The sequence below is a fragment of the Amphiprion ocellaris genome, chromosome 4 (assembly GCF_022539595.1).
Source record: "Amphiprion ocellaris isolate individual 3 ecotype Okinawa chromosome 4, ASM2253959v1, whole genome shotgun sequence".
NCBI lineage: Eukaryota > Metazoa > Chordata > Actinopteri > Pomacentridae > Amphiprion > Amphiprion ocellaris.
In genome coordinates, this window is record NC_072769.1 from 39,111,766 (window position 1) to 39,122,709 (window position 10,944).

The window sequence follows — 10,944 nt, forward strand, 5'->3', positions numbered from 1 at the left end:
AACAAAACGGACACACAAAGAGAACAGACTGACCTGCATCTCCGAAGTGTCATCGTCGTATTACAAACAGGATTCAGCACCATGGGCAGCGACAATGTGGACAACACAGTATTTAGGGAGACAGATGTGGGATGCATGTGATGTTCAACTCCTGGCCATCCTCAATGTCTGTAAGACATCACAGTAATCCATTCAATACTTAGATACTTTATTCACAACAAAAAAAGGACATCTGGGTATATGGAGTGACTGCAGTAAACATCTGCACTTGGTTTGACCAGTTAACCAACAAAAAACACGGTGAAAATTATAATTAGCACAAAGATTTCTTCATTTGCTTTCAAATTTAAAAAGACATGAAGCTCAAGTCGAAGGGAAAAAAAGGGGAAATTCCTGCATATGCAACATAATGAAAGGTGAAAGCTCACAATAACATAATTTTTTTAGGTGTGATCATTAATGCATTGATCTGTAATGTGTAACTATTGCTGCAGCATGTCTAATAACTGTATAAATACTGTGTGTCCTCCAGGATGTGGCAGTAACTACAGATCTAGCACAGATAACCATTGAATGTAAACAATCTGGAGTAGTAATTGCATTAACTGCACGCGAAAAATGCATTTGCAAGCCAATATTTTTCTGTTTACTGTTTGTCACACTGGTTAGTTTAACTGCAAACAGTCTATCTCTTCTTTTTGGAATCAAACATTGGCACTGAAACTGAAACCATTTACACAGTTTGAACCCACATTGTAATGCATGAGCTTTGTGTTTGTGTGTGCGTGTGTGTGTGTGTGTGTGTGCGTGCGTGCGTGCGTGCGTGCGTGCGTGCGTGTGTGTACTAAGCACACCCCTTAAGCCTCAAGTTTGTGAGTTCTTGGTATGTGCATGTGTTTTTACAGTGTGTAATCAATCTCATTTTGGCAAACAAAGCCAAGTGTACCTGATTTCCATTCTATTTGACTGCAGATTGTGCATGTTACAAATGGGGTAAAGTGTTGAATCTTTTCAGTTCTTCATCCCCAACAGCATGTGTCTGCACCAAAAACTGTCAAGCACCAAAAGCCGCTCCTCTGATATTATTAGAGGGCTTCTGCACTTAATGCAGATGAACAGAGTCTCTACACACTCAGAGGAGACCTTTAACAGAGTGAACAAGTTCTCCACAGACTTTACTTTGGTCCAGGATTTTAAGGTTAAGGCTGTAATATAGACAAACTAATTTATTTCAGAACTTTCCCAGCTGTCTGGAGCTGCCAAACAAGAGAGTCCATGATTTCCTTTTCTACTTCTAATGGCAAAAACACTTGTAGAAGTACATATGAGAGTCACAATGAAAAAGTCAAACAGTGATGGATGGAGGTGACAAACATAAGCTGTTTCAATTTGAAGAGATTCTGTTATTGCTCTTAAAGATTCCTGGATCATCTATACCTTAAAATAGCAGATTTTTTTCATTAATTTTGAGGTAGAAGGTAAACGGACAGACTGTTCAGAAGGTCAGAAGCAATGCTGCGTTCTGACATACAGTATCTCAATGATCATTTTATGTGTACTCTATGAAATATGTAGAACAAGACCAGACACAGAAACGAGGTGAGACGATGGAATTGTATATCAACCTAGTTTTGGTGAAAATCGTATTAAGAGAAGTAAAAGTTATTGTAAGGTTTTATGTTCAGATGTCATTGTAATTAATACCCCAATGCTCATGTTTGAGACAACAAGTCATTGGATCTTAGGAAGTGCACAGAAAAAGCAGACTGGTGTGTTCATAACTGAAGAGGGAAAGTCTTATGACCACTATGCAGGGCTTAAATATCTGTACTTGAGTTTTGGGATTAGGTTAAAAAAAATGCTAATCTCATTTCCTGATTTCATGCTTCCTGATTTGAATCATAACTTCAGCTAAAACTCAACATTTGAAAACTTCTTTCATTACACAAAAAACATGATCAGAGTAATAAAAAATATATTTGATATTGGAACTCGAGAACTTTATTGGCAAAAAATAGTTTTCAAATTTACTTAATTCCAGCTGTCATATATTACTTGGATTATAGCGTGCCAAAAGTCACACTATAATCCATAAGGAGCACCTATGACTTATTATTTTGATAGTCATAAGGCACAGCACCTGATTAATTACAATTTATCACAAAACAGTACATTCTGAAACAAATGCAAGTTCCTGTAAACCCTGTTTGGTAGTTTCACTGTTACAATAGAAGTTTCTACTTATTTCAGCATGACTGCTTTTTAAGATTCACAATAGGATAAATGAGCCTACTGTGACGGGGGGAGCTGGAGAACCCAGGCACAGACACAGAGAGACTGGCAGACAGGGGAATTAAGGAAAGAATTTATTTAAACCAGAAAACTAAAACAATACATGAATGGAGAACTGAACTGGGGGAAACAAAACTAAACCAAAACACTACTAACAAACACTATGAATTCAAAAACGGAAGATCACAAAACTAAACTGAATTAACAAAACTAAGCTAAGGAGGAGTACTTACAAGATGTGGGGAACTGACAACAGAAGGAGCAGGGAAGCAGGCTCAGGAAGTCTGGGGTGAACGGTGACGAGACTGGAGCTACTGGCTGGAGACAAAAGCAGGGCTAGCAAGAAAGAAGAACTGAGTCCCAGTGAGGGAAATCCAGAGGAGGGGAAAACAGAATCCAAAAGTGGAAAAGCAGAGTCCATGTGGAAACAGAGTCTATGAAGGCATGTGAGTTGATGATCCGGCGGGGGGTGAATGAAAGCACAGAGCTAAACAAAGCTGGAGGTGAGGTGGAGAACAGGTAAGTTGAGTTCAGCTGATCACTGCAGCTGACACTCAGTGCAGTAATCAGCAGGTAGAGTGCAGGCAGGTGAAGCAGGGAGAACAGGAGGGTCAGTGACAGGGAAAGAAAGAGATATGAGGGAGATATGAGGGAGAGGTGACAGATACAGGGAGTCAGACAGGTCAAAATAGATACAGAAGGACAAAGAGGAAGAAAGGAGGAAAAAAGAGGGGGAAAGAGGGAGAGGAACAGGGCCTGGAGTGGGAATCATGACACCTACAACCAGGCCAGAGGCTCCCAGGGACTGTACGTAGGCACAGCGTTGCCTGGACTTTAATGCTACTTTGAGCATGGAGTCATGCGTCATGTAAGAATTCTGGTGTTCAGAAGGTCTTGTGTTCAACATGGTCTGTTGGAAACCTTTCATTCGCTTATTCGCAATAAACAGTTGAGACTGGTGGTGATCTTGGCATTCTGAGACTACATTCTTCATGAACAATGAAACAAGCAGATCTTAGTTATCAAAAGGTTAAACAAAACAGGCTCTAGCAGTCACTCCTTACCAAGATTTTCATTGTTGGCACCTAATCTGAAACCCTTGATTCTAATTGAACTGGCTGATCTGTTCTTTTATGTATTTAGTTTACAAAAATGACTACAAAAAGTCACATTTATTTCATTTGTTTGTGAAGATTATCCTACAAATGTGTCAAAAACCCAACAAGTTCCATAAGATCTACTTTTGCTACTTTTTCCACATGATTTTATGTTCCGTTTTGGCTCAAACTCAAGACACTCAAGCGCACAGGTCTGGGAAGGTTTCGAGCTTTTGACAGTTTGTGGAGATAAATGCTACTCCACCGTAATGTTTGACTTGTGCAGTTTTGATGGTGTAGCTGCAATAGCTACCACTCATTTGTTTCACAATGTGGCCTTTGTGCTGCTCTGTCGCGCTGAATAACCACTGTGCAAATAGCGCCTACCTTCTGAACATTTAACGATTCTTTTGTTCCTGCACTGGAAACACAGTTTGTTGAGATTGTTGAAAGGACCCGACTTTTCTGGCACTCGATTGTCAAACTTATATCTCACAAAGTAATCACTACAACAAATAATTACACGACTGTGATTATTTGCCACATGATCGGGGTTAGTATCAGGTTACGGTTGGGTCACTTTTTCTCAGCCTCTGGCCTGGAGGGAGCTGTTTGCTCACGGAAACAAGAAGTCCAGGTGCTCATTATTTGGTAGCTGTGGTACAGTTCAGACTTACAATGGCCGATGATGCATTATTTTTTAACGAGAGTCTGCATGAGTAAGTGAGAGAAATTGGCAACCCCTCAGCTTGTTAGTCATACAGTAAATACAGCTGGATGCTGGGCCCCCCAGAGTGTAACATCCCTCACATCAGCCTGAGATGTTCACCCTCAAAGCCTCCGTTTGTTCTCCCTCTGAGCAATCAGCAACCGTTGGAGGGAGACCCACATCTCACACTGTTTCTGCCTTTTATCAAATATTGATATCAGCCTGTCGGCATCCTCCACTGTGAGTGTCACAGAGGGTTTTTGTCCCTAACACCAGGAGCAGAAGCCTTATGAAGTTTGCTTTAGCAGTAAATGGAGCCGAATCAAAACCTGGAACGTGCAAGGATACGGTTACAGAACTGTAACCGTATCCCTGCTCTAACACCACGAGATGGGAACTCGCCATGTTAGATAAGTTGACACAACCAAAGTTCAAACAAAGTCAAGCTCTAGTTCTCTTATGCTCTACACAGAGAAAAGACAATGTTTGAGTAAAAGCACAAGTCACTCAACGATGAAATAAATAACGTTCATCATCTTATATTACACAGTAAATAAACATTCTGTTCATCACTGGTTGGATGAAAACAAAGCAAGAAACTTCAACAAAGGCCAGATTGTTTCAGGCACGTGACCGGGTCAGAACATCTCAGCTTGGTGGATGCTTCTGGTTAGCAGTGGTGGCTACCTGCCGGCACCATGCTGGAGGGGAGGAATAGCCCGATCTGTGGTGGGTCCAACTCTAACCTTAAAATACTGAAGGAATCTGCTGCTAATATCTTGGCTTCAGATACCGCAGGGCACCTTAGGAGGAGTCCATACCTTGGCAGGTTGGGCTGTTTGGGCAGCACACACAGGGACCAACAACACATTAGACGTGGGTGGTCACAATATGTTTGCTGTTCTGCGCATAAAGTCCCAAAGCTACTCCCTGAACCTTTGTGGACTCCATTTCAAGACGGTCAAACAACACAGTCTCACATCAAACTGTGTCATATCTACTTTGATCCACAACATAAACCTAGTTGGTTTCACAGTAAAGGCTGTAAAACTGTGAGATGCCTACACTGTAAATCATGTCAGACATTCCCCTGCTGCCATAACAATGTGAATCAAGTGGACTTTGGTTGATCATTTTATGTGTTGTGAAGGTATAAAACTAGCTAACTAGCTTATATTAACTAAACTTGAGGGGGAAAAAAAATTAACCTAAATAAGATATGAACTTGAATCAACTAGTCACATAGAAAACGGGTACAGATCTGTTATCGTTTTATGTTTTCTAAACTGAAAAATTTTTCCTTTAACATTGTGAGTTTATAACCTCAGTAGTCAATACAAAGACAATCTGTGAGGAAACCCCTGGTAACAGTGAGATAAATAGAAGAAACAGGAGTAAGGACTGGATTTAGTCCTCACCTTTGTCATGGTTAGACTTGTTTGATTATTATAAAAAGAAATAACCAGAGCTTTAATTTACCATGTAGTATAGAAACAGAGTAAGTTATTATGTCTGTTCTCTCAAGCTACAAAAACAGTAAGTGTCTCTGGAGGTTTTTAACTCTACGAGAATGCATCCTTGGACATCTCCTTACATGAGAGTTTTTCTTTTAAGAAATACAATCTAATTATTGAGTGAATTCTTAGTTACTCATTTATTCAACTAATCATTTTTAGTCAAAATGCCACAACTCATAAGAACTCAATTAGACATTTTAAGTTCAATTAGCTAAAAAATTACAAAAGTAATACATTCACATTCATTAAGTAACCAAGTAGGTCTTTGCTTTCTTTTCTACTGGCCTGTGCTCATGTCTCATGACTCAGCAGTTCACTCTGTTTTTCATATGAAATGGGCAAATAAGTCCACAAAGGAGGCCAACAGGGCGGTGGCAGCATTATACAGACACTTTTTTTTGAAGCGTCACACTTCATTACACTCACGGCAAGAATTTAAAAACACCTGACAGAATAAAGATGACAGGATTTCTCAGACTCCACCAGAGTAGTGGCAGACATGCTGTCACGTATATGTATGTTTCACACAAACACTTATTCCACTTCCTTCTGCACACAGCTACTTCAGTTTGTGGATCTAAATGATAAAGTCTGATGTATTTACCTCTCACAGTGCCATTCCTTTCCTCTACAGTCCAGTATAGGTTAACAGAGCCGCAGTCACCAGTCCAGCTCTGGGAGAACCATGGCCTGCCTGCTGTGTCCTGCTTTGAGCCCTGCCTCCAGGTGAGCTCTGCCAGGAAAGGTGAGAAAACTCAGGTGAGTGTTGGCTGACCAAACACACAAATCCTCTGTGGTGACAAAGTGCAGCAGATATTACAATTCATTGGTTGTGTTTACAACCAAAACACACCCACATAGTGGCAGGTTCATGGCCTAGCTGGTAATTTTTTAACTCCACACCACAGAATAATAATGAAAAGAGGACACAGTCTAATAAGTGGCTAAGCAGCAACTGCTTGTCCTCTTCCTCTTTCATTTTTTAGAATAACCTGCATCTGCTGACTTGACATACAGAATGTGCTCAAGAATGCATTTAGTGTCTTGTGCAACGTTTAATAATGCTTGGTGTCATCGCGGCTGAACCCGTAAGCTTCAGGTTACACAATGACTGCTGATCATTTAGACACCCTGTCGCTGAGCCTGAACTTGAGGTCACTAATTGTTACTTGAAGATCTTCTGGCTCTGGATATCTGGCTCCACGATGCCATCTGATGGGCTGCTTGAAACAAACAGCAAAATGCAAGTCAGAGAAAATAGTTTCCTTTTTTTTAAACATGCATTTATTGCTTTTATGTATTTATACACTGGACATATATTACAATATACAAACAAATTCTGAACAGTCCCGCAACAAGAACATATGGCAGTATCAAACGTAATAATCAAATAAAAATAAAAATTAAATATTTAAGTAAACATTTTTAAACAATAATTAAATGGGAAAAGAAAAAAAACTGAATAAAGAATCATAGCTCAAAACATCCCATGACATGGATAACACTATAAATTACAATAAATAACTAAAATGTACATAAACACAGGTATTGAGCATAGTTCAGAGTCTATTCCTCATAATGTCTGTGGTACCTTCATAATCACATCATATCTCCAGCGCCTCTTCAATATCACTTAAAGTGAAGCTCCGCTGTTATGTCCGGGAAGAACATCACCTCCTGCCAGTGCTCTACCTTTGGTCCTGGATGCTCTGGGAAGTTTAAAAACTGTATTTATGCACTGTGAGAAGTATTTTAACGGCAGTTACTGTGTGTGACAAATTTCCTTTGGGACAATAAAGTTTTTTTTTGTTTTTTTGTTTGTCTGCATTTGTTCTCATTGTTTAACTCCACAAAAGGGGAGTCAACAATGTATGAGATTGATGCATATTTTAGTCTTGCAGCCAAATATTTTCATATTTAGTGCATGTGTGTGACCATCACCGGCCCTCCATGAAAGCTAAGCAGACATTCTTTATTAGAATTCCCTATTATGAGCCAGGGAGGGCAGTGCTACACCTCAGTGATGTGCAGGGAAACAAAGACTGGACAGGACGAACAGGACGAACAGGGATAGAAATTAACAGGCGGTGCTATTACAATTAAAGATTGTAAGGTGGTGTATTATTCCCAACTACTAACTGTCCATCAATAAAAAAAAATTTTGAAAAAAGAAAACCAAACCAACACAAAAGAAAAAGAGATTCAATAAATAAATAATTAAACAAACGGTACTGAGCACCATAATTGTGGATGTCTTGATAGTATAGTATAGAATAGAATAGGCCAGAAGAGGATACTAGTGCAAGAGAGAATGAGTTTAGGGTAGAGACTGGAGAGATTCTCAGCACATTCTGGTGGGTCCCATCAATTGCTGAAATGGGACTCAGCAGTAGCTGGTGAGACCTGATCAAACATGCAAGTGTGAAGGACCCCGAAGTCCAGAACAGCAATCACGGCAAGGCAGGGCCAAGCCAACAGGGCACCCCTCCCCCCGGGCCGTAGGAGCCACAGGGCAGCGCCCCCAGAGAGCCTCCGGGGCCACCGTGAACCATGCGGACCCAGAGAGCCACCGGGGCCACCGTGAACCATGCGGACCCAGAGAGCCACCGGGGCCACCGTGAACGACGCGGACCCAGAGAGCCACCGGGGCCACCGTGAACGACGCGGACCCGGAGAACAAGAGGGAGCAGCTACCAACACCCCCAGCGCGCCAAGACCGACCCAGGCGGCCCAGGGCACGAGGACCCACCCACCACCCAAACCCCAACCCCACCCACCCCAGTCCCCACCAAACCCCCCACCCCACCACCCGACCCGCCCACCCCCACCCCCTCCCCCACCCCCGAGGGGGCCAACGGCCCCACACAGCCCGGAAGCCAGACACAGGGGCCGAGTGGCCCACCGAAGGGGCGGCAACCAGCCCATCACAAGGCAGGCCACCACCGGAGCCGGGACCCGATGCGAGTCCAGAGGGTAAAAATGGACAGTGTGGTGGGGCCCGGCGACGCCGACAGGGAGGCACCCCGCATACCCCCCGCACCAGGCCCCAGGTGAGCGCAGTACACCCAGGGCCCCCACTCCCCGCTATGCGCCCTGACAACCCACCAGCCCGCAGTACAGCCACAGCGCCCACCAGGACGGCCAATCCAGCCCCCGCAGCCCACCAAGAGCCATCGCACCTGCCCGGACCCGTCGGGCACGCAGGAGAACCCCCGCCCGACCACAGCCCCCAGGTCCCGGGGACCCCCCAGCCACAGCAACACGGATGATGGTCCACCCTCGCCACCCCATAGCCATAAGGGACAATAAAGTTTAAACTCTCTAATTCGATGTAGTCTACATTTTCACTTGTATTCTTCTACTAATGCATCTGACACCAGGGGTTTTCAAGCTCATTCAGCTAGATAAAAACATAACAGACAGAATCCTGGAGTTGGCAGCATGATCGTACCACACCTTATTACATTCCTTGGGTCTCTGTTAAAGACAAAGAGGCTAAATAGTACCAGGGAGTCAAATGCCTGCCTGAAAAAACAGCATTTACTACGCTGCAGCTGAAGAGAACAGAGGTTGTCATCATCCAAGGCCACACTGCTTACGTCCTGTTCCTCCTGCAACCATCCATCACAACAACACAGGAGGTCATGTTCAGCACTGCACAATATATGTTTACTTCAGCAGTGCACTAGTGTCTGGCATGCAGCAGATTAATATCAGTGTTTTTGGAGGGCAGGTTGACAGAGCATGAGGCATTTAAATACATAAACCATCAGCGCTTAGAGAAGGAGAGGCAATAGAAGTGCAAGCCCAGGAAAGAGAAAAATAAGACATTTCAGTTAAGTTTGTATCTTCGTTTACTTTGATCGGCTATGTCAGTGCAGTTTAAAATTACCACAAATGCTTCCAACCAGCTTTGTTTGGCGATGCAACTGCAGTCAGGGTTCATCTTTCCAACCATTTTCCTAGTCATAAAGTAGGACGCATGTCACCCAAAAAACCAACGTTGTAAGTTTGGTAGAAGCATCAGACCATTAGAAGACACCATGTCATATATGTGCTCTCTGGGGTGTGTGTGGTCTTTATATAAAAATTATTTGCAAGGAGTAAAATGAATTCTTGCACAAATTTGATTTGGGCGAACTGAGGAGGTGAAGTGGAAACTGAGAGAATCTGTGGGAGGCTGATGTCAGGCATCTGTAGTCTGGAGTCCCAAGAAAAAACAGTCACACGAGGAGCTCATTCTGCTTTGGATAAGAGTGTATAAGGGATGCGAGGATGCCTGTCAGTGGAACTCCATACACGCTCCTGGCTGACTGTAATAGAAGAGAGAAGAAAAATGAGCTGAGTAATGTCTCCAAAAGTATCTGGACCGTCTTCATCAAAGGTATCAGCTAATGTGTGCACTCCTCTGTTGCTCCATGGAGGAAAATCAATAACTTTATTACCTTTTAACAAGTCAGATGTAAACTAGCAAGTAGAGATGTGTGAGTACTGAATGTAAGAACCATCTAGAAGACAAAGCAAGATACTGAATTTAAACACTGGCAGCAATGTAAACAGTGAGTGATAATTGGTCCAAAATTGATGACTTCATATTTTTGCTTGACTGCATTATGAATACAGTCTGCTGTCTCCACACTCACCATTCATCAATGCTGATGCTGGACTGTCAGGCAGCTCCTCTTTTATTCCTCGCCCTTATTATGCTGAAAGAGCAGAACATGTTTCATAGCCAAGGATGCAACACTGTAGCTATGTTACACCTTATATTAAACTCCTCTCTCATTATAATTCATTTTCGATTAGATTACCACTAAAATCTTGATTTTGATCCACTAAAACTCCACGTTCAGGATCAGACATCAGATTTTCATGTGTGCCAAAGCCTTGCATTTGCTAATTTTGTACAAGATGCACTGTGATCTTCATGGCTGGAAAAAAAAAAAAAAAGACAGGGTCCCCATACTTGCTCTGACATCAAATCAAATTAAGGTATCTTGAAATTACAATTTAACATTAGAAGCTGTTGTTGTAATTACATCAGTCATTCAGTTCATTTGTATCCAACTATGGATAATTACCTTAGCAGTCACAGCAAACTGTACATATTAGAAGCAGAGATGTTGAGATGGTGCTGGTTAAAGCTAATAACATAAAATTATGAGGAAAAAACTGCTTTTGGCTCATTTTCTTTTCAGAAAAAAAACACACTAACATGCATTAATCTGCCCGATAATATGTAATATTCTTCAAGTGTTAATTGTTGAAGTTTGTTTGGAAGTGCAACTGTATTAAAGAGCTTCTGTTTCTCTGCTGAAATGCTGGCAGG

The 10,944-nt window shown here is 42.2% G+C and overlaps 1 protein-coding gene across 2 annotated transcripts in view; it reads right to left on the reverse strand.

Moving 5' to 3' along the window:
* mgat3b (beta-1,4-mannosyl-glycoprotein 4-beta-N-acetylglucosaminyltransferase b) overlaps positions 1-8,360 on the reverse strand; it is an 89,753-nt gene extending 81,393 nt beyond the window's left edge. For both annotated transcript variants that reach the window (XM_035954503.2, XM_023283937.3), the window contains exons 1-2: positions 6,220-8,360; positions 34-168 (exon numbers count right to left, since the gene is read on the reverse strand). In XM_035954503.2, coding sequence (XP_035810396.1) covers positions 34-137 — 104 coding nt within the window. In that variant the 5' untranslated portion in view covers positions 138-168; positions 6,220-8,360. The remainder of the gene's footprint in view (positions 1-33; positions 169-6,219) is intronic.
* Between the last annotated feature and the right edge of the window lie 2,584 nt (positions 8,361-10,944).